At 37.7% G+C, this 25,859-nt stretch overlaps 1 protein-coding gene across 1 annotated transcript in view; it reads right to left on the reverse strand.

Moving 5' to 3' along the window:
* Positions 1-25,859, reverse strand: part of LOC122813877 (zinc finger protein 773-like) — a 239,428-nt gene that overhangs the window by 45,422 nt on the left and 168,147 nt on the right. The window contains 3 exon segments of the mRNA XM_044086418.1: positions 8,788-9,498; positions 9,501-9,536; positions 9,539-9,922. Of these exon segments, the coding sequence (XP_043942353.1) occupies positions 8,788-9,498; positions 9,501-9,536; positions 9,539-9,922 (1,131 nt within the window).

Genomic DNA, 25,859 nt, shown 5'->3' on the forward strand with positions numbered 1-25,859 from the left:
GTCTCCTTTAAGTCGGTGTCTGATGTAATAGACTCCTGTGGGGAGTCCAAATGCCTCCTCTTGCAAAGCTTCTTCCTGGGAACCTCATTAGTGGGGGCTTCCAGTGAGGTCTCAGTAGAACATGAGTCACCCAATGGGGCTACCTGAGGCTCTGGGTCTTGATGCTTTACAGGGACCTGTAATGTAGAGGCAGAAAGTGGCACTTTGGGGGAGGAGGAGGAAGGCCCTGATGACAGAGTCTTGGAAGACATAACCCTCCTCATAACATCAAAGGCTCCACTGCTCCGACGCGAGGAATCTGCCGGTTGCGAGGAAGACGTCAACCTCCCCAACACCAACACAGTGGGCACTGACTCAGAGGAAGGAGCCAAGCTCATTCGCCCCGAAGTTCCGAGAGGAAGGGTCGGAACTCACACATCTGTTCAACTCCCCCACCCCCCGGAGCCGACCAGAGAGGGTCAGCTCCCAGACTCCTCGAAAGGCACCAAAGCAGTCTGAGTTGACAGAACTGATAGCACTGGAACAAGCCTCAGCTCCGAAGGATCCACAATCATCAGGTTCCCCTCCCCCGGCTCCAAAGGCCTGGCTCGGCTCGGAGGAGGAGTAGTCACAGCAGGTAAAATGGTCTTCAACTCCGAAACCGGCTGGGTCGAAGCCGATAATAAATTTAGCTAGTGCCGGGTTCTCGAGAAGCCTCTGCACCACTCAAGTCCACATACACATCAGAGAGGTTCTTGAAGAACAAGTCAAAGCTACCGAAGAGGCCGCTAAATGGGTGACCTCAAGGTTTCGGGTACCAGCTCTGAAACACCGGCTCGGTGTACAGCTCCAAAGACTGGGGAGCCGGTGACCACACCTTAACAGCAAGGCTTGAAGCCAATGACTTAGGCTCCGACGAAGCTTTAGAAGACTTCGACCCCTTTGATGACTTGGAAGCCTGGTCAGCCTTGTCCAAAGACTCCTGGAAATCTGGTTTCAGCAAACCTCTGCTCACCAGTTTTCTCCTGTGCTCCAGTAACACTCTGCTGCTAAAAGGGTGGCAAATGGAGCAATCCTCTTGGAGATGGACTTCCCCCAAACAGCAAATACAACTGACAAGCAAGTCAGTTACTGGCATTTTCTGCCTGCACTTAGGGCATTTTTTAAAACCAGACTTTCGTTTCTCTCTCTGATCAGCCATATCAGCAACAAACATTTATATGCACCAATGAGATTGTAAATCTATACAAAGCTATGTAAACCGCACAGAAGGTAACAGCCAAAAACACAGCACACACACACACACACACACACACACACACACACAGCAAACTCTAAAAAGAAATCCACAAAACTAGCAAATATATATATATATATATATATATATATACATATATATATATATATATATATATATATATACATATATAAATACAACCACAATTTAACTAAGTTCTAAGTGTCTACTTTCAAAAGTTATAATAGGATAGGGAAAACATTCAAAATACGGCCAAAAAGGCCTAAGAGCAGCCGCTCTTGAAAGATGAAAATTCTCATCAGAAAAAGGCAAGAACAATGCCTAAAAGCAAACTAAGGCTAACTAGCCAAAAAACACTCTGTTTAGAGAAAATTTTAAATTTTAGATAGCAAGATTATATGAAAAGCAAGAGATACTGGCCCAAGCTCTCTCTCTCGACCTCCGATCTGTTGCAGCGGCAAACTAGATCTGAGGTGAGACACAGAGCATCATGGGATAGGGGCTTGGCCTCGAGCTACTCTAAAACCTTGAGCTTGTGAAAGCAGCCGACTCAGCTCCGAACCCATGTGTAAGAATGAACGACGAGACTGAACAACTTCAAATGCACTATTTAAAAACTGTCCCTATTTTTAGGCCTTTATCCCACTTTCATTTATTGTTTTTTTTCCAGATTTCTTGCTCTAAGAGGTTGAGAGGTATGTAAAGACAGTTTAATTTTGTCCTCACAGCCACTGAAGTCCTAGTATTTAAGTCCAATAATCAATGCTAGGTGCTGAAATGGTTCCTCCAAAGGCACACACAAGCGAAGCAAAAAACAGAAAAATCCTGGAAGAACACCGCTGGATGCTTCAAGTAGTAAAAATAAGAACTTTTAATAAAAGCTGGTACAAAACAGATAAGCGCTTTCGGGTTGGTAGCCCTTAATCAGATAAATAACAGACATCAAAACTCACAATTTAAACAAAACATCTTCCAATCAGCATCTAGTAAAAAACCCGCCTATTTTTCAGGGTGGGTTTCACTGGGATGACATCATTAAGACCCGGCCCCCTGTGGGCCATCAGCTGTATAATCCATCTAGACTCAAATAATTCAGTTAATTGTTTGATGTCTCCACCCCTTCTACCCAAACTAACATTAACTATAGCCCTAAAGCTAAAGTTGTGTGCGGGATTATCTTGAATATGTCTAAAGAGGGCATTGTGCTGATCACTGTTCCTAATGGCAGATAAATGCTGTAGGATCCTGACCTTAAACATATTGTTGGTTTTGCCCACATAAAAACAAGGGCAGGAACCACAATTGGCCAGATAAACAATGTCCTTTGTTCTACATGTAGCCCTAGCTTTTAAAGAAAAGATTCTACCTGAGACAGGATGCAGAAAAGTAGTGTCCTTATTGATAAAGGCGCAGGCCTTACAGGTACCACAAGGTACAGTGCCTGCTTGTGACTTAAAACTCAGTTTTTTGGAATGATACTCTCCACATAACAGATCTTTTAAGCTCTTGTTCTTCCTGTATGCAATACAAGGGCTAGATCCTACTAAACCCCTAATCCTATCATCACTTACTAGAATGTTCCAGTTCTTTTTAGCAATCTCACCTATATCATTAATGTTACTATATGTGAACATTACTTTAGGTTTAAGAATATTGGTGCCATTCTTAGAAGTTACATTATGTTCATCTATGGGACGATGCATCCAAGGTCTATACACGTTTCCTTTTGTGTTTACTACCTTCAACAACCTCCATAGTGTCGGGCCGAAAATGGGTGACCAAGAACATTTCCATATGGCTAGAAACAATATTAAGACCATATGTGGATAGTATGAGTAATGTTCTAAGGGACACTAGAGATTTTTTAAAGGCTTTGGGGGAGATAGATAGAGGTACACCCAGGACTCATTATTTAATGGTTACTCAAAGTCACAAGCAGGCACTGTACCTTGTGGTACCTGTAAGGCCTGCGCCTTTATCAATAAGGACACTACTTTTCTGCATCCTGTCTCAGGTAGAATCTTTTCTTTAAAAGCTAGGGCTACATGTAGAACAAAGGACATTGTTTATCTGGCCAATTGTGGTTCCTGCCCTTGTTTTTATGTGGGCAAAACCAACAATATGTTTAAGGTCAGGATCCTACAGCATTTATCTGCCATTAGGAACAGTGATTAGCACAATGCCCTCTTTAGACATATTCAAGATAATCCCACACACAACTTTAGTTTTAGGGCTATAGTTAATGTTAGTTTGGGTAGAAGGGGTGGAGACATCAAACAATTAACTGAATTAATTGAGTCTAGATGGATTATACAGCTGATGGTCCACAGGGGGCCGGGTCTTAATGATGTCATCCCAGTGAAACCCACCCTGAAAAATAGGCGGGTTTTTTACTAGATGCTGATTGGAAGATGTTTTGTTTAAATTGTGAGTTTTGATGTCTGTTATTTATCTGATGAAGGGCTACCAACCCGAAAGCTCTTATCTGTTTTGTACCAGCTTTTATTAAAAGTTCTTATTTTTACTACTTGAAGTCCTAGTATTTAGAATCTTCAGTTTGTCTCAGTTAATCATCACTGTTGTTTGAGATGATTTCAGTAGTATACAAGACTATAGCTACATACCTCCAGTGTATGTTGCTAGTTTCATTATATTTGTTGATTGAAAAAAACGAAGATGCCCCATAAAAACTGGACAGTAAACTGGACAGTAAAGGAGACAATGCTTTAAGCAGCTGAAAGAAATACTAATGTTCAGTGCACATCATAGTTTCTCCACATTTTAGCAAGCCTTTTATTGTACATATAGATGTACAGAGATAGATCTAGAGACACTATGATCACAGAACTTTGAAGGGGAAGAATATCCCATAAGTTTTTTGGGGGGTCAAAAACTGAGTAGAACTGCAAATGCGAAGTCCACTGTTAAAAGTAATACTAGGTAATCAGGAGGACACTAGTGTCAATGAAATAGTAACTTCATGGCTGAGAATTTACACTTGTCACAAGCCATGCATGTGTTACGGCTAAAAAGACAACAGAATGGGAACATAAAACTCTGTAGGTGGGCACTTTCCTTGTATCATTTCAATGAAACAGTCCAGGCTTGACTCATTATAATGCAGAAGGCTTGTTTAGGGATCACAGCCCATCTAGTGGCCTGAGACCAGTGATATCAAGCTGGGGGGGAAGGTTAATGTAATACAGCATGGTGGTTATTGAAAAACTACGGAAAACTGCTGGCTTAATACATGACACAAATAGCGTGAAAAGTTAGCTAACGCGATGCATTAACAGACAAGATTCCTGCATAGATTAGTTGAATGTCCAAACAGATAGAGGTATGTAGCTCCCCCAAATGGAAATGTTGGTGTTTTACTGATGGAAACTATGACCTTGATCACTGGACTGGGGTGGAGTTGTGCAAGAAACAGAGAGATGATTTTTGCCTGCTTTTGTTGACCACATCAATTTTTTTTCTTTCTTAGTCTTTTTTTTGTCGTACATTTTTGTACACTTTTTTTGTTTGTTGAGAAATGTTGACAACTGTATGTGAGAATACCTGGACATCTTCAGAACAGGAATCCAGAGAATCACATAGGAAGGGAAAATACTGCTTCAGAGTACCTGAACATACAATAACTACTGGATATGAATTTCTGTGAAAAGTGTTGCAGTGGCTCCCTGACAAGTTTTTCACTTACTTGTAGTCACCTCATACAACTATGACCACAAATGAGTTAAAAATGTGAGCAGCATCCAAAGCTAAACAAAAAAGTATTTTTGCAGGGGTGCAAGCCCCCACCTGCACTCCTTGATGTATAGGGCTGCATCACCCACAGCTCTGCTACATACATATGCAAAACCCAAGGTTGCACCACCATGGGGAAAGGAAGAAACGCTCAGTATGCAAGCAATTACCATTTGTGAGGGAAAGATCAAGCAGTAACATACTAATAACTGCACAAATTTGTACCAACCACTACAGATTCATGGGCAAGCTTGGCTTCCATTTCCAGCCCTTAATGTGGGTACAAAACATTATAGCTAAGACACTATCAATTAGTGTGTTCTTTTATTTCTGGCATTTATTTTTGTTTGGGAAATAAAATGCGGATTTTGGTACATTTGCATTTGAAAAGATATTGTGTGTGTGTGTGTGTGTGTGTGTGTGTGTGTGTGTGTGTGTGTGTGTGTGTGTGTGTGTATACACACACACACACACACACACACACACACACACACACACATTATACATATTTATGTTCTACTTTCAAATCACAAAATACTGAAATATCGATCTTCAGTACCAAGACAAAAATCACGAACTGCCATAAAAATGAAAAATCACAGCAACAATGTTCAAAATATCGAAAATAAAGAACCACAAGTAAAGACCCAATGCTCCCTGAAATAAAACACAAGTCAAAACACTTAACAATATTATATGTTTAGGCAGGGAAATAAGCCTTCCTGCATTCTCCACACCCCCACTACTTCCATATGCCAACTCCAAGGTTGCACTATCACCAAAAAAGCAACAAACCTATTGTTCCATGCCCTACACTCCCACTGCACAGTCATACTTATACCCACGAGAAACACACTCACACTACACATGTACAAAACGCACCACTTTCAAAAGTTAAACACACACACACTCTCACCTACCTACCCCCAAAATACTCCAAAAACTTCCCAAAAAAACTAAAACAAAACAAATTTCCAACCAAAACATTTTACACACTACAAACCTACCTGAATCTCTGAACATAACCACATATCGGCCACCATGGTTACAATCCAGAATCCGCTAATCGTTAACGGGACAGCATACTAAGCAGAACAGACTGCACCACAACTACTACAGATTCGGTAAAATAAAATGTATCATTATGCATTTTCAAACAACTGCTCTTTATATATTCTTGTCTTGAGATACTGAAATTCAATATTACAGTATTTTGAGATTCAGGATATATATATATATATATATATATATATATATATATATATATATATATATATATATACACACACATATATATATATATATATATATACACATATACACACACACATATATATATATATATAATTATATACACACACATATATAAATATATATATATTTATATTTATATATACATATATATATATATATATATATATATATATATATATATATATCTACATATATATGTGTATATATGGGTCTACTTCATATACTCTAACACCCAAATGTTCGACTTTAAGATGGCCATTACCATATGATCGAACATTTGACTGTTCGAAAATGTGGAAGAAAAATAAACAAATAAAAATAACTAAACAGAGCTAGCAAGCCCCCCTGCACCCCTCACACCCTCTGCTACTTAAATATACCAACTCTGAGATCGCACCACATTGCGGTAAAGGGAATTCTTCCCAGTCCGCACTCTATGGCGATCCCCATTCAGACTGTTCAAACGTTTAAAAATTTGATCATATGGCCTCGGCCATATGAAAGTCGAGCTTTTAAATGTTCGACCATCTGAAGGGGACCCATATATATATATATATATATATATATATATATATATATATATATATATATACATATATATACATACACATACACATACATACACACACACACACACACACACACGCACACACACACACTTCACCGAAAGCACATTTCACCGAAACTCAAATTAGTGTGCACTTTTCACCGAAAGCGCAATTCACCGAAACACATTTCACCAAACGTTGCATATGGCCTTGTCCCCACTGTATTGCGACCCTGGAGTTAGTATATATAGTAGGGGGTGTGGGGGGAGTAGCCCCCCACACATTTTAAATGTTTTTAACTATATACATGCATACTTGCAATTGCAATATATTACTCTTTTCCAAACATGATATATACTTAAAATATGTGGGGGGGCAATGCCCCCCACACCCCCCCGATGTGGGGGGCGGTGCCGCCTACACCCCCCTACTGTATATACTAACTCCAGGGTCGCACTACAGTGGGGACAAGGCCATATACAACTTTTGGTGAAATGGGTGAATTGTGCTTTCAGCAATTTGTGTTCGGTCATTGAGTTTCGGTGAAATGTCCTAGATCCATATACATACATATATTATATAGATAACTATATATAGATAGCTATAGATATAAATATACACACACATATCTATATATATATATATATATATATACAGACGTACACATATACAAATGGACATACATAGATGGATATAATATATACATGTGCCCTTGCCTAAATACACATATGGATTATAAATACATATAAATATACATACTTCTATCGTCATATAACTATACATTACAGATAAATAAACCTATCTCAATACATATATGTCTGTAAATAGACACACACACACATTCTGACATATCCTTATACAGTCATGGGAATACTGGAGCCTCTCCTTACAACCAGGAGGCATAAAGCACTGAAGAACATTCTGGAAAGAGAACCATATTGTTAAAGAATGCACACTCACTCACACACACACACACACACACACACACACACACACACACACACACACCTACCTATGGGGAAACTGGAGAATGCCCACTCACCTACAGGATGCATTTTGAAGGACATTATAGCACACAAAGAAAAAACTCACAGGACACAAAGAGGAAATACTGTCTCCACACAGAAGGGAACACAGCCAAGAATTAAAATTGTAAACCCTTGCTCTGATGTGGCAACACTAGTCACTTACATTACATCACATCATTATATCAGGGAAAACTGTTGTGCTGTTGGAATCATTCTTAGTAGCAACCGAAAGCTATGTTACAGTGACTTAATAGGTACCATACCCATTAAAGAAGTATATGTTAGAAGGCTGCTTCAGAACAATTTTGGACCAAAACAAAATTAATAAACAGGGAGGATACTTAGAGAAAGGGGATGAAGATGGGTTAAAGAGATACAGTGATAGCACAGAAGGGAAAGCTAAAGGTCAAACACTAGTTTAGGTACACAAGTAATAAGGAAGTAGGGGGCACATGCAGATAAATGAAACATTGGAAGGGGAAGCACGAAACAAAGATACCAAACTGATTAAATTAATAAAGAACTGGGATATAATATATGAAGAGGAATGGGAAAATTGAAATTAAAAAAAAAAACACTAAGAAAGTTAAACAGATGATGTGAGGAACAAATTTGATGAGAGGATACAAAAAAGAAAAACAGAAGCTGAAAATAAAGTGCAAGTAAGGTATGGAAACTTCTTTGGAAGCTGGCCCAAAAGAAGACTGCAATGAATTGCCAGCTGGTATATGTGATTCAGCAGAGGGGAATAAATAACAATGTGAAATGTTTTAAGGATGAAGACATACTGAAATCAGTAATGACATTTGCAACTATTTCTCTGTGTTACAGAACCTATATTTATTAATTTCTCCTGCTTTTTCTATAGACTTTGCGAACCAACATGTACATAGTTTGAGTGTCATGATTCTGTTAAAGATTGATAAGATGTGGGAAGTACTTACTGCATTTAGATGTGTGATACACTTACCGAATTTGGTACATTCATATCGCTTCAATTCTGTGTGAATGGCATAATGCCGTTGAAGACTGCCGAGTTTGCTGAAAGACTTACTGCATTTGGAACATTTATATGGTTTCGCTCCAGTATGAATGGATTGATGCTTTTTCAGTCCACTGGCACATGTGAAAGACTTATCACATTCGGTACATTTATGTGGTTTCATGCCTGTGTGAATGGTACGATGTGCCTTAAGACTACTAAGCTGTGTGAAACACTTACTGCATTCAGTACATTTATATGGTTTCAGTCCTGTGTGACTGGCATAATGCCTTTGAAGATTGCTTAGATGTATGAAACACTTACTGCATTCAGTACATTTATATGGTTTCAGTCCTGTGTGAATGACTTGATGCCTTTTCAGGCTACAGGCCCATAAGAAAGACATACCACATTCGGTACATTTATGTGGTTTCATGCCTGTGTGAATGGAACAGTGTGCCTGAAGACTACTAAGCCGTGTGAAACACTTACTGCATTCAGTACATTTATATGGTTTCAGTCCTGTGTGAATGACTTGATGCCTTTTCAGGCTACAGGCCAATGTGAAAGACATACCACATTCGGTACATTTATGTGGTTTCACTCCTGTGTGAATGACATAATGATTTTGAAGATTGCTTAGATGTGTGAAGCACTTACTGCATTCAGTACATTTATATGGTTTCAGTCCTGTGTGAATGATTGATGCCTTTTCAGGCTGCTGACACGTGTGAAGACTTATTGCATTCAGCACATTTGTGCGTTTCTTTCTTTGCGTGAAATCTCTTAACTGTGTCATGTTCAAAGCTCCTGCTGCAGCCATGTCCGGAGTGAAGTCTTGGAGTAGGAGTAAGAGAAAGCTCATCATACACCTTCACCTGCTGAGTATGTGGTGGTAGATGCTCTGTCTGGTGATGTGTCACAAGTGTTCCATTATCACATTCAGGGGTTTGGCGGTAGAGATGCTCTGACGGAAGCTGTGGTATATGAGTGACATAAACCTCATCAATGTCCTTTCCAGGCTGAGACCTCTGCTGGAGGTTCCTTGTAGGGTGATGCAACTGTGATCTCACAAGTGTTGTCTGTTGTCTGCAATTCACATTGCAGTCTGTACTCTTCATACCTAAAGCAGATTATATGAAAGTATTTTATTACAAGAACAAAAGAAATATGCAATGTATTTCATCAGAATGACATGTTCACAGTTTAGCAATTTAAACATTTTTGGATTTGTTTTCGTTTATTTTTACTAAGTATTTTATTCTGTTATTAGCACTAATAATAAAATAAGGTTAGGTAGTTCAGTTCCACTTTTTATCAGATTTTGGTTAATGCGAGTAGGTGTTAGTTTATTTCAGTCAATTGCTCTTTTGTATCACGCAGCCTATATCACAAACTTAAGTGCTACTTTACAATTCTGTAAAATTATGGCCCCCTCCTCACTTTTCTTCCCATTCCCTCCAAAATAACCATCTTGCTGACATCCAACTTCTGGCACTCATAGTTTTAGGCAATCTCAGATACATGCTTCACAGTTTGGTCTCTGTTATTTCCCCGTTCACCTCCTTTTGGTTAATGTACTGTCTACTACAGTATTGTTCATCCCCTGTCAAGTAGCTACATTTAACCACAACTTTATAACAAATCTTCTCCATGTTCACCCAGTCTTGCTTAAAACTCAAAAGGATGAAATACTGCTTTTTTCCTCCTCTCTTTCCTGATATAGCTTTGGCAGTCTTCCATATGTCAAGAATTTTACCGCAGCAGTGATTAGTATCATATGATATAGATATTATAGATATTACAGATATGAGAGCAATTCACTACAACGGTAGAGGCTTGAGTAAGATCACTTTTGTAGTTTGAGCTTCCACGCCTTTAGTAGTTTTAGTCCTGTTGCATTCTGGGAGGAAGGAGGAGCATAAATCAGGAATAGAGACTGCCCTTATCCTCACCTGTACCTGCCTGAATCCACAGCTTCTAAGGCAGAGCACCACAGTTCAAATGCTTTAAATGTCTAATTATGATGTATTGCCTCCATCCACAGAACACAGCTTTCATCTTCACTGTAAAAAAGAAAAAAGATGATGAGGGCTGACTGCTTTCTTATCACGGATTTAGGTATGCATCCTTGCATGAAGAGGAATCTGTGTGTTTGTGTGCCTGCAGAGCTTTGGGACATGGGTTGGATGGGCACATATCTTCCTGCAGGTAATTTCAATATGTTAAGAACTGTGTTACAGCAGTGTGCTTTGTTGTTACATTTTGTTCTTTGTAACACAGTTTGCCTTTTTGAATTCCACATTTTTGAATGACTTCTGAATTACATACCCCAAATTGACACTTATCCAGTGCCGAGACTGGATCAACACATACAGGGGCTAAGCAAAGCAAGGTTTTAACCACCACAGACTACATATATTTCTCTTACCCATGAAGCCAGAAGGAAAAGACAGGATTCTCCACCTAAAAGGCCTTTTACATTAGGCTGCCTTACTGTTTGGAGTGTTTATCATCCTTCAAAGGCTCATGATAAGGCTCTGAAACCCCATACTACATATTTATCTGTGTACCATAATGATACAGTCATTTACTCAGAACACTGAGATCACATTCAGTCAATGTACAAGCTGTGCTGTACTCTTTAAAATAGGGAGGACTTGACGTTAATGCTGCTAAAAGTAATGTTAACATGTATAAAGACATCAACCTAGGCTGTGGGATTGAGAGGGGGGTAATTAGACCTCCAATGGATACAACAGAAGCCATCAAACCCCCAGCTACACCCAGTAACAAATGAAAATGAAACTAATATCTCAGACTAGCGTGCTGCTAACAAAAAGGTTGTACCAGCAGTGTAAGGTGCTTTTCACAACTTAAAAACTATGCTGTGTTCAGAACCATTCCTGACTGCCCCTGACTTTAGTAAATTTTTGTTGTGTACACTGATGCATCTCACGTTGAGTTAGATGCTGTGTTACTTCTGAAAACAGTTGGTCAGGAACACCTAGTGCACTACCTGCAACAGAGTAGGAATGTCTCAGTATTAAGTTGACACTTACATCCCTACAGACTCGCTTATTAGAATTAATCGTCACTCTGGTAACTGACCATGCACTCCAACAGTGGTTGTACAAACAGGATGTCAACATAAAGTTGAATAAAAAGGGTGCATCATTACAGCCATTCCATTACACTGACACAGGTCTGGCAGTAACCACTTGAATGCAGACGGGTTATCCTGGTTTCATTCCCTATATAATCATGGATTCTATGCTTTGAAGGGTTTTTTATGAGATAGTGGTTAGTCAAAAGGTTAAAAATGCTGTTTTAGGGTTGTGCATATAAACCACATAATGTATACATGCAGTGATGGTGCATATATACCATCGCTGTACTAATTAGGACAGCAGAGGCTAATTTTGAAACACTTGCTGAAGAAGGCATGAGCTTATTTGTGGAATAGAAGACTTTCCTACACATTTACTTGTAGAATAACAGAAGCTTTCCTGCACATTTACTTATGGAACACCAGAAGCTTTCCTGCACATTTACTTGTGGAATACAAAAAACTTTCCTGCACATTTACTTGTGGAATAACAGAAGCTTTCCTGCACATTTACTTGTGGAATACTAGAACCTTTCCTGGAATTTACCTGTGAAATACCAGAAACATTCCTGGAATTTACCCGTGGAGTACCAGGAGGTTACTTATGGACCTACTGTGAAATAACAGTTGTGGGTCAACTTGACCAAACTGCCATAATCAAGGACTAAAATAAAACCCTAAATTTATTTCATGCACAAAGTATGTTTATTTTTGGACACGTATTTTCATTTTTCTTTCTAAGGAGGAACTTTATCCTGATCTGCACTTTAAATAAACTGCACAACAAACAGATATTTCTGTCTCCGGTGTAGTTTACAACGTTAGTAGCTGAACAGTTACAGAGCACTCACCTTTGGTGCTGGAAGATGAGAAAGCTGTGGGTTCTAGTTCTACCCCAGATGACTGGATTTATTTTCCATTACTGACAACATTAGGGCATAAGTGCACAGTCCTTTAATGAGACAGGAAATGGAGGTCCCATATGTCTGAACTGCTTGCAGGTCTGATGAATGTACAATTTCCCATGGTGTCATAAAATGAGTTGGGGAAGTTCCCTTGTGCCCTGGCAGTATGACTACCACCTTGGATTTTCCATGGAATGGGGATATTGGCCTAGTGAGACTAACCTGGTCAACAAAGGGTACACACTGTATAAGTGTGTGTGTACAGTCTATATGTACGCATGTATTCATATAAGATATTTGTATAACAGGTCTATATGAGCAAAACAACCATACAAACATGAAACACAAAATAACAAAAATAACTGAAACATTATAAATACGAATACAACTACTAAACATTTATCATCAAAAGCAAGCAAAACATGCTTTAATACACCAACAAATAAGCATCCAACTTAGAATCTAAAACCACTACATAATGCCTTCAAACTTGTCAATGAATACAAGTCATTCCCATCTAACACACAGAATAACTGCATATCCCTTTGAATGGTATCCTCCTTTGGCAGAATCATTGGGACTACAGATATCAACAGAGCTCAAATATCATAAACACAACTTTGTTATGTACCAAAAGCAAACATTATAACTCTTACAGCAGAGATTCTTGAACCCTAAAGACATCTCTAACAATGATGTCAAAGCAACATAATTTTGCTGTAAGCATCTCATAAGTGACTTGATCACTTAAATGAATTAGGGATGGCTAAATGCAGTATTAAGTCTTTGGAAAACAAAAGCTCCAAAAATTAGCTCCATATTGGGGTGCCATCCAGAAATCTATAATACAAAATGCATATCATTCTCATGTAAGTTGAATTCCATCTCCTTAATATTAAAGGAGACTACATCCTTAAATTAAGATGCACATACAAATTATAAATGTATTTGCATACATCTGTTTACACACACACACACATTTTGCAACAAGCTGCTTTATCCTTGTAGAGTTATGGGCAGACCGGAATCGCTCGTAGCAACCAATAAGCACAAAGCACTGAATAACATCCTGGAAAGGAACCATACTGTTAAAAGAACACTCAGTCCCACTCATGCAAACATACCTATGGGAACCTTTTTCCACCACAAACACAGGCCAAGTGAATAAAAATAAATTTGACAAAAAAAAAAAAAAAAAAACATAAGTATCTCTAGCGCCTCAGCTATGCTTAGCCTTTACAGAGTATACATTTCTTCTACAATCCCCCCCTCTTTTAAACATATAAACTATTTTACAATCAATCAATAAAACAATTTATCAATTATCCATTAACAATTAATTAAAAAATAACATTATAACAAGCTTTCCAACTACATTCCTGATTCAAACCTCTTGGAAAGAGAGTGTTGAACATGGTTTCCTTTTTTCTCAATATATTCTTGACATCTGATGATGTTAAAAAAATGTTGATACACCTGATCTAACACAGTTGCTTGCAATCCCTATGAGTTTCCCTCATGATATTCATTAAAATATATCACTACCGGACCTGCTGGCATGTTCTTTTTAATATCTCTTACATGCTCTTTTAACCTTGCTGAAAAGAGCTCATTTTACTCTCACCCACATATTTTCCACAAGGACATTTTTAAACCATATATTATGCCCTCGCTTTCACAATTATAAAAAACATTGTCACCATTTATAGTTGCGAAAGTCCCCTACCACATACTCACATACCCCACATCTTCCATATGGAAATGTCCCCTTTAAAATAACTTCTTTCCTCTACGGGCATCTGAAACTTTCCATGTACTAGGAAATCTTTGATACTTCTACCTTTTCTATATGAAATGCCTATTTTTCTATTTCCTAAGAAATTAGCATTTCTTTCCAACAAACCCCAATAGTATTTAATCTGGCTTATTAACGTTTCAGAAAAAGGGGTATATGTGGACACAAAATATATACTTTCCTGTACTCGTTTCTCTTCATAAATAAACTTGTTTACTTTCTCCTTTTATTTCTGTCCTTTCCATAGTTCTTGTATATCTTATCCTTTCCTTCTCTTACTACTTTTGCCTCATATCCTCTTTCACAAAACTTATTAAAAGTTTGATTTATTTCTAAACTAACTTCCTCTTGGTTATTACATAATCTTTTGACCCTTAAACATTCTCCATTGGGTATAGACTTGATTGTACGTGGTGGGTAGCAGCTCTGTCCATGTAAAATATGATTAGAATCTTCAAATTTTCTATGTATTCTTGTTTAAAATACCCCCAAATGTTCCTTCTATTGTTACATCTAGGCAATTTCTTTCCTACATGCAAACCATTAAAACTTATTCCAAATTCATTTTCATGTAAATTTGCTATAAATTATTTTACTTCCGTTTTACCCCCTTTAGAAATGAATATTAAATCATTTATAAAATGGAAGTATTTCTTAACATATTTTACAAAAAATTATTCCCAAGAATGTAAATATTCTCAAAAAAACCCAAAAAAATCATTAGCATACATGGGGGCAAAAGCTGCCCCCATTGCCGTACCCTGTTATATAACAGGGTAATCTATCTATACCATGTAACCTGTCTATACAAATTACTATTAAATTCAAAAATGTATTTCTTAAGCGGAACATTACCAATTCTAAAATATATATTGTGTCACTGGGGTATCCCCAAGATAAAATTTTAGACCTTTCATTCCATTATTGTGCCTTATATTTCTATACAAGCTCACCACATCTACCACCACTAAATACTTGTCTTTCTCCCATGTTAAATCTTTCACTTTTTCCAAAAAATTAAAGACATCCTTAATATAAGATGGTAACTTTTCCACTAAAGGTAAGAGATATTGATATATAAAAACAAGCCAGATTATGTGTGAAATACCCACACGGTGAAACTATGGGGCGTCCTGGTAGATTAAATAAACTTTTATGAATTTTGGGGACACAAAGATTGTGCTATAGAGTTATTCTTCCTTTAAATTTATGTTGCATCTTCATATGAAAAATAATGTACCCTATATCCCTTATTAAGCAATTTGTTATATTCATCCTCAGCCTTATTATACTCATTAATTTCCACTCTTTCATAAATGTGTTCATTACTAAGATGAGTGTAACAAATATTTAAATATTGTGTGTAGTATAAAATCACCATTTTACCCCTTTATCGGCTGGTTTAAAAAACAGTTCCTTCCTCTAGCTTAACTCAAACTTTTCCATTAGCTCACCTACAGTATGCATTGGGACAGACAATACAGTACATGAATAAAACCCACAGGACACATGGAGGAAATATAGTCTCCACAAAGAAGGCAACACAGCCAAGAATCAAAATCATGAACATTTTGCTCTGACATGGCAACACCACTGACTTATATTACATCAGACTGTTATATTAGATAAAAATGATACACTGTTGGAATCAGTCTTAATAGCAATCAAAAGCTATGCTACAGTGACTTATTACACAGAAGAGCCATCAAGGAAAGATAGATTAGAAGACTGCTTAAGAATCATTTGGGACCACAAATACACCTAAAAAACAGGAACAGTGCTTAGAGAAAGGAGACAAAGGTGCGTTAAAGATGTACAGTAACAGCACACGACAGAAATCTAATGGAAAGGCACTAGTTTAGGGATACAAGTAATAAGGAAGTAGGAGACACATGGAGATAAATGAAACATGGAAAAGGAAAGCAAGAAACAAAGATATTAACCTGAAATAAAGAACTGGAAAATAATACACAAAGAGGAACGGGAAGTTTTAATGAAAATACCAAGAACTTAACTATATGATGTCTGGAGCAAGACAGATGACAGGCTACAAAAAAGCAATAAAAATTATAAGCAGAAAATAAATAAGTGACAGTAAGGTGTGGAAATTTCTTTCGAAACTGGCTCAAAATAAGAAAAGCCAGCTGGTATATGTGGTATAGCAGTAGGGAATATATAACAACATAAAATGTTTTAAGGATGAAAACATACTGAAACCAGTAAAGACATATGCAACTATTTCTAGTTCTGTATTATACAACTTGTGTTTAATTTCTCCCGCTTTTTCAATAGACTTTGTAAACCAATATGTATTTAGTCTTAATTTTGCCAAATCATTTGGGTTTCTAATACCATGATGGTAATGGACCTCATTCCTAACTTAAGATTAAAGTTCATGAAATTAGTATTGTTTCAATCTTTGATGTCAGTTAAAAGTGCTCTTTGCAGCACCTGCAATCTGCCCAGTAATAACTCCTTCTGCAATTCATATGGGGTTACATGTATTGGTAACATATCATGATTGTACATAAGACCCGTTGCTCCTGCTGCTTTTGGGACTATCTGGGTATCTTTCTTCCACATTGCTCTCATTTCTGCCTGCAGATCCTGATATTTTATGACCTTGTCTCTCTCGGTATGCAAGACACTGTAGTCACTGGGTGTAGCGATTTCAATGATCAATGTTACTTTTGTCTTCTTTTCTTGGACCACTATATCCAGTTTTCTAGCATCTATCTTTTGAACTGTTGGTAATGGGTGATCCCATGTGATATAAACTTCATTTCATAATTTTCTATGATGCTTTGTGGCTCATGTTTCCAGTGTTTTTCAGCCACTTCAACACCATAATGTTTACACAATCTCCAGTGAAACAGTCTTGCCACATTATTATGCCTTTCAGTATACAGTCCTTCTGCCATTAGTATGTCACAACTAGCAACGAGGTGTGCGACCTTTTCCAATTCAGTTTTACAAAACCTACATTTGTCTGTTTCTCCCACATGTTCAATGGATTTTGTAAACCAACATGTACACAGCCTACTATCTTGGGCTGCCAATACTAACTTTTCATCTCTTGGGTTAAATTTGCCTCTCCTTAACCATTCCTGCATTCATTATTTATCAACATGAGGTTCTTCCAGAAGTTTTCTACACTTATAACTACATTTATGCTTTTCCCACATTTCTTGCCTTCTCATCTGATCCTTCACCTTATATTTTTTCTTTTGTTTTTGGCACATTCAGTTGCTGCCTGATTTTTATCTACTTCTGGTTTGATTTCCATTCCTTCTTGATGATGATATGCTTCTGCTAAACGAAGCAGAGAAGTCATCTTAGATTTATTCTCCTCATGTTTCAAAACTTTCACTAGGTTTGGGTCTTGTGAGGTCAGCAGATATGTGTGGAGTCCCACAATTCCAGATCTATAAATGAAATCAATTTCAAGGAAGCCTATTCCTCCTTTGGAAAGGGGAATAAATAATCTTGGTATACACTGATTTGTATAAATCATTTGGTGAGCATGAAGCATCCTTCTTGTTTTCCTATCTAATCTAACCAACACATTTTGGGGCCAGTCAATCACTCCAAAACCGTAAGTTAGGACAGGAAGAGTTTATAAATTGGTTTATAGCTTGGATTTTCTTCCTAAATGTCAATGCTGTTTTCAGGATTAATTTGTCTTCTAAAGTATTCCTTATTAAGTTTTATTCACATTTGTTCATCTTTTATTGTTGACCCTTCATCAGTCCCCAAATATTTATACACTCGCTCTTGCTCAAATTCTTTTATTTCACATTCTTGTCCCAAACTGACGTTTGCCTGGTGATGCAGTTTTCCTGCTTTAAAGGTTGCTTTTGCACACTTACCAAGACCAACTGACATTCTTACATAATCTGAAAAGGTTTTGACAGCCTGCAGCTGTGCTTTCAGTTCCCCATCTAATGACCTATACAGTTTTAAATCATCGACAAAGAGAAGATGAGAAATCTTTACATTTTGTTGTTTTCTAGGAGCCAAATTGTAGCCATGGCCTCAGCTGTTATGTAAACAGCTTAATGGGTTAATGGCAAGGCAAAATAGCATTGGTGGCAGAGAGTCACCCTGGAATATCCCCCTTTGAATTTTTATCCCTGGGATAATAATCTGTCCTTTATCATGGCTTACTTGCAAAGTGGTCTGTCACTCTAATATAATTGATCAGTGATGGGTGTATCTTATTCATTTTTAAGCACTCTTTTATCCATGAATATGGGATACTATCAAATGCGTTTTTATAGTCAATCCATGCCATACTTGAATTCTTCCCCTTTTTACAGTTCTCCAGTATGACTATTTAACAAAATGATCCTTTGTTCCATATGACTTTCTTTTATTGCCCTTTTGTTCTACTGCCATAATTGAGTTTTCTTCTAAATGACTATAAACTCTGCCAACATCAATTCCCATGTGTAGTTTATATGTCATCGAAAGGCAAGTTATTGGTCTATAATGTTTAGGGTCACTTGCCAATTGACTCTTAAGTAGGAGCATTGTTTTGGCTATTGTTAGGTTGGTACCTGTTCGGGGTGTGCATATAAATAGTTCTTATTCATGGCTAATTCTTCATGCAAATATATTAATAGCTTTAACCAAAAGTTAGGTACTGCATCTGGACCTGGGATTTTCCAATTAAAGACTTTTCTTAACTTTGTTTCAATCCTTCTGGCTGTTGCTTCATCCCATTTCATATCCTGTACCTTTAAACTTCTTATTCTTTCTTTTTACTTCTTCTATCCATTTAGCATCTTTGTGATGTTCCTCAGGATCTTCATAGATACTTTTCCAAAATGTTTCTACTGCCTCTTTTTTTGTGGTCTTTCAATTCCTTTTACCATGTTTCCTAGTTCTCTATAAATCTCGTTTGGGTCATCAATAAACTCTTTATTTTGTACTTTTCCTTTATATTTATGTGTATCTTCTAAGTTTTTCCACCTGTGCTGAAATTTTTAGTTTATTTACAATAGTGCATGATAGATCCTGGTCTTTTCTAATACTGCACACTTCTTTTATCACATCTATCATTCCTAGTATTTTTGTTGATCTATTCCCTCTTCTATAGTCTTCTAACAGTGAGACTTCTTGTCTTAACTTCTTTATAATTTTCTCTATTCGATACTTCCATGACTGTATTTGATCTCTCCCCTTCCTTTCCCTCACTACCCTGTGTTCTTGTGGTAGAACTTTATGAATTATTAATTTAGCAGCAGAGTACTATATCCTGTTTACTTCTGTTATATCGCATGGATCTCTATGGACAGTCCTAATTACTGCATTCATTTGTTTTATCAGACTTCTTACTTTTTGGGTTTAATTGACTTTCTGAAGTCTATTTCTCTTTGATCTTAATACATCTATCCATGTCTATTAAATCAAGCAACTCTTCCCTTAGCTCATTTTCTTCCAAACTGAGCTCACATCCCTTGTTTTCCATTTCCTGCAGGCGTTCTATAGAATCGTCCTGTGGATCCTCTTCAGTTTCATCCTGTGCCATCCATTGATCTGTCATATGGGAACTCCATCATGCTGTGATGTAACCTGTGTTAGACCTTTTACACCAAATCCTTCACTTCACACCATAACTTCAACTTCTACTGTACTAATCTCCTTTTCTACGTTCCATCTTTGTGATATTTTTTTATTGTGAAATTTTCCATATCTGTATAGGTTTGCCTGCTTATCTTTGGGGCTGCCTTCTTTATATTGATTAATTTGGCTTTTTGCTTTGCATAAATATTGCACCATATCAAATCTCTCTTTCTTTCCCATGTCCATATTTCCTTTTTATACTTTTCAAAAATATCTAGGCTTTGTTGTTTATATTTTTGTACTCCCTCAGATGCTTATTTTTCCAAACAGATCAAAGTTTCTTGATCTATACACTGTTTTTCACAAATATGTTGCATTAATGAACACAAATTTTCATTTGAAGCTTCTGAATGTTTTTCTTGTGGAAGTATTTTTTCCTCTAATTTCTCTCAATCATTTTGTATATCTTGTATCTGGAAATTCTGGACATTTTGCATAACAGTAACAATACATAATTCCTTTCTTGCCCTCTATAGTCCATCGACTTTATGGCTCTTCTTTGGCCTACCAGTTTTTGTGATTTTTGTGGACTGCTACTTCCTTCTACAACAGGAGGGTCATCCTCCCCCTGGGCCTGGCATGGCCCCATTGCAGGAATGTTTCCGTATTTTGAGGATTCTACACTGTCATTTCTTCCAGTCCAGGCACCAGTGTTCGGGCCAGTAATGGGCACTTTTTTATCCTGGGTCTTATGCACCCAACTATCTCTCTTAATGTTTGACCTTCTTCTGTCCATGATATATGCTATATAAATACAGTCTACACATCAGTGATGCCTAGTAGTTTAGTATAAGTGCTAATTAGTGGAGTTTGTTAAAACAATGACTTGTTTTGTCAAAAATAAAATCTTTCACAGGATATTACAATTTTAACTACAACTGTAGGAGAGGTTGTGAATGCTGGGTGCTGGAGTTTAGTGTGTAGTGGGTGCTGTTTGTGTTAGTCATCATGGTGGTGCACATATAAGCATGAAATAAACTGCTGTTTATGCTAATGTGAGGTTGCTGCAGTTAAATTTTCCCAGAGGTGCTTCAACATCGGTTATTACAATATTAGATTGGGTGTAACCACTCTGCATATAGATATGGACAAGAGCTGCAAAAAAAAAAAAAAAATAGGTTTAAGTTTTTGTAGTGTGTATGGCAAATTGATGAAGTTAGATTGACATTCAGCATACTAAAAAAGCATTCTTACTTCTCCCCAGACTGTCATATTAGTGTCAGAAATAGTTAATTTTAAGGCACTTATGCCTGGAAGCCTGTACCCCTTCTGCTCCAAAATGCAACAATCCCTCCGAGTTCTATGTATATACACAGACAAAAAGATAAATACATTTATTCTCTTCTACTATGAGATGGTGTAACCCCCAAACTGCTATATTAGAAATTGATGAGGAGAGGCAGACTTCACTCATTAGGGGTGGCATGGAGATGTGCCTCTCATGCAAAAGTCACAAAGCAGATTATTTCACTTAGTTACATATTATAATACTCTGTCAGGTGGATGTAGGCCAGTACATGACAGACTGGAATGCTGCAACACTGATCTAAGGAAGGACCATCATCACGCATGCCCATTTTGTGTATACATTTGTCTCTTTCATTTTCACATTCATCAGAATGTTATGCCTAATGCAGGATTTCTATTGGTGTAATTTGGGACTCATATTCTATGTAAGACAATTACTTTATAAAATCACATTTTTCTGTAGTGACCAACCCCTCACAATCTCTTGCAAGGGGCTGCACCTCCTGTTCTTCCAGACTTAATACAATCCACTCTGATGTACATAAAGCTTGGGGGTAAAAGCAAATGCTGAACACAACTACATGACTCAATGACCATGCATTTCAGCTAAATACTGCACTAGTACCACCATGCTGCTACATGGATACCTCCCCGTACTGCACTAGTACCACCGTGCTGCTATACAGATACCTTCCCACAATGCACTAGTATTACCATGCTGCTACATGGATACCTCCCAGTACTGCACTAGTACCACTGTACTGCTGCACGGATACCTCCCAGTACTGCACTAGCACCACAGTGCTGCTACATGGATACCTCCCTGTACTGCACTAATACTATCATGCTGCTACATGGATACCTCCCCATACTGCCCTAGTACCACTGCACTGCTACATGCATACTTCCCCATACTGCACTAGTACCACTGTGCTAACATGCATACCTCCCTATACTGCACTAGTACCATGGTGCTGCTACATGGATACCTCCTTGTACTGCACTAGTACCAATGTGCTGATACACAGATACCTCCCCACATACTGCACTAGTACCACTGTGCTGCTACATGGATACCTCCCCATACGGCACTAGTACTACCGTGCTGTTACACTGACACCTCCCTGTACTGCACTACTACTACCATGTTGCTACATGAATATCTTGCCAACCAACTAAAGTTTTTATAAAAGTCAATGTTTAACACTTACTACTTCAACAGATGTCTCTGTGAGATAAGTTCTTAGGAGTTATACTGGTAACTGAAGTAAAATCTAGGTTCTAACGATTATGATGATCTTACTTATTTTCTAAGATGATCGGCACTTACTAGATTATATAAGACTACTGAGCTGTTAGGATCTTTAGAAGCCTAGCCTTACATTCCCATGTAAGTAGTTGATCTTTGTATTACAGTAAGAGTAACCCATGGATGGGGAAAACATTTACATGTTTCCCCTATACATGAGATACAGGATAGCTACACCAGGGATGAACTTTTGCTTACCTGTTCATTTATCCAAATTATGTCTGAATACGGTAAAAGAGGTACTCTGTTTTACATGGAGAGGAAGACTATTCATGGAAGTATTATTGTTTGTGATACATCCCCATCCCACCAACATGTTCTGTTTATGTTACAAAAGAGATTACAAATTTCATGAGTGGGTGCTTATGCCACCAATGCACCTCTGAATATGTGGTCGATGTGACAAAATATACAGGTTAGAGAACTCCCCCTCAGTGGCCTCTAACATACAGAGTACAGGGGACAGGGATATGAGACAAGCTGCATAGTTTACATAATTTAGGCTTCTGATTTTCTTAATGAGAAAACAATGTGGTCATTCCAACTGTGTCAGGTGTTTGGACAGGTAAATACCAAAAAGTACATTATATTCTATGATCGAACTAATGAGCACCGCATACAGTGGAACAGTGACACCCCTAGACATTGATGTCATACCTTACTTATATGTACAGTGGAACAGTGACATCCCTAGACACTGATGTCATACCTTACTTATAAGCAGTGCAATGAAAGCGGCCACATGGTTTTGAAGGTCAGTTCATTGTCCATACAAGTTAAAGGGCCCTCACTACTGGATCAGTTTTCAGGGGTGTGTTATCAATGTTATAGATATAGGGAACATTCTGCTTGGTGAAGGATACTATTGTACATTTCTTGGCATTCAGTTTTAGTTTTGTAATTTTGACACCAGCAACTGCAATGTACCTAGAAAACTGACTCCTGCAATAACATATCTAAATATGACTGTAAATTCTTTTTTAGGAGACCCATTGTTCCTACTACTTGTATAACTATCTGGGTATCCTTCCACATTGCCTTCATTTCTGCCTGCAAGTCCTGGTATGTTATGACCGTGTTTCTCCGTACATAAGACACTGTAATCACTAGGTGTAGCAGTTTCACTGATCAATGCTCCTTTTGTCTTCTTTTCCTGGAGTACTACATTTGGTTTTCTCACATCTAGTTTTGAACTGTAGGTAATGGGTGATCCCATGTGATATAAACGTGATCAATTTCTATAATGCTCTGTGGCTCCTGCTTCCAATGCTTCTCAGTTACTTCAATATTATAATGTTTGCACAATCCCCAATGCAACAGTCTCACCACATTATTATGCCTTTCAGTATACAGACCTTCTGCCATTAGTGCATCACACCCAGCAACAGGATGTGCATCTGTTTTCAGTTCTGCTTTACAAAACTTGTACTTACCTGTTATTCTAACATATACAAAGGACTTTGGTTTTGTAAACAGCCCACTACCACTATTCCTGAGCTGCCAATATTAACTTTTCATGTTTTGGTTTAAATTCAGCTCTCCTTAACCATTCCTGCATTAGATTCTGATTGACATGAGGTTGTTCCAGGAGTTTTCTGTACTTGCAACTATATTTATGCATTTTCCATATTTCTTGTCTTCTTATCTGATCCTTCATCTTACATTCTTTCTTTTTTTGGCACATTCTGTCACTGCCTGACTTTTATCTCCTTCTGATTTGATTTCCATTCCCACTTGACACCAATATGCTTCTGCTAAAATAAGCAGGGAAGTCATCTAAGACTTACTCTCCTCATGTTTTAAAACTTTCTCCATGTTTGGATCTTGTGGGGTCAAGCAGGTGTATATGCAGTCCTACAATTGTTGATCTTTACATGCAATAAATTTCAAGTAGGTCCATACCTCCTTCAAAATGGGGAATATATAATTTTGGTACACAATGATTCTTTTATAAACCATTTGATAAACATGAATCATATTTCTTGTTTACCTGTCCAACTGATCCAATATCTTTTGAGGCCAGTCAATCACCTCAAAATTGTAAGTTAGAACAGGAAGAGCAAATTGGTTTACAGTTTGGACTTTTTTCCCAGATGTCAGAGCTTTTTCAGTATTAATTTTAATTGTCTAAAATATTCCTTACCAAGTTGTATTTGTATTTGTTCATGTTTTATTGTTGATCCTTTATCAATTCCCAAATAGTTACACACTCACTCTTGCTCAAGTTCTTTTATATCACATTCATGTCCCAAACTGCTATTTTCTTGATGCTGCAGCTTTCCTGCTTTAAAGGTTGCTTTTGTCCCTTTATAAAGACCAAATTACATTCTTATACCATCTGAGAAAGTTTTGACCTCTTGCAGTTACATTTGTTGTTGAGAGAGTTTACTGATGATGCCAGGGTGCAGATTGGAGTTCAAAGTTTTTGCAAGGTCTAGATAAACAATGTACACTGATATGCCCTCATCTATTGCTTCAGTAACCTTCTTTAGGAAGTTAACCATGTTAAGCAAGTAAGATCTGCCCTTAAAACATCTGAACTGGCTAGGATCAAGTGTTTGCAGGTAACCCAGATCTTTAATTCCATAATGATCCTTTCCATAGCTTTGCAAATGAAACTGGTCAGATTTAAGAGTGTATAATTACCTAGTACAGCTGGTGCTTCACCTCGACGCAAGAGAATTACTGCTGCTATCCTCCATTTACCCAACACAAAGCCTGTTTAGAGGCTGATGTTGAACAGTCTGTAGTGGGTTTGACAGGCCAAATTTCAGGCTGCTCATTAGACAACCCAGCATGTTATCCAGTCTCACAGATGCAGTGCTCCTGGCCTTGAACATGTCTTGAGGACTTGATCTTGAAATATATGAAGGGGTGCAGATAAAGGTATGTCATGAAGGGGTAATAGGAGGGAGAAGGGGTTTAATTAGATCTAAATTTAATAGCTACTAGGTTTACTACATCCTCTGGGTCTGAGTATGTGATCTCATTTATTAGCAGCTCTGCACAAGGCTGAGCTTTGCTTCTGAGGTTCTTGTGAAGATATGTGAAGGCTGCCAGCCTAGC

This window comes from Protopterus annectens, chromosome 10.part0 (assembly GCF_019279795.1).
Source record: "Protopterus annectens isolate FY-2018-M chromosome 10.part0, PAN1.0, whole genome shotgun sequence".
In the NCBI taxonomy this organism is placed as follows: Eukaryota; Metazoa; Chordata; order Ceratodontiformes; family Protopteridae; genus Protopterus; species Protopterus annectens.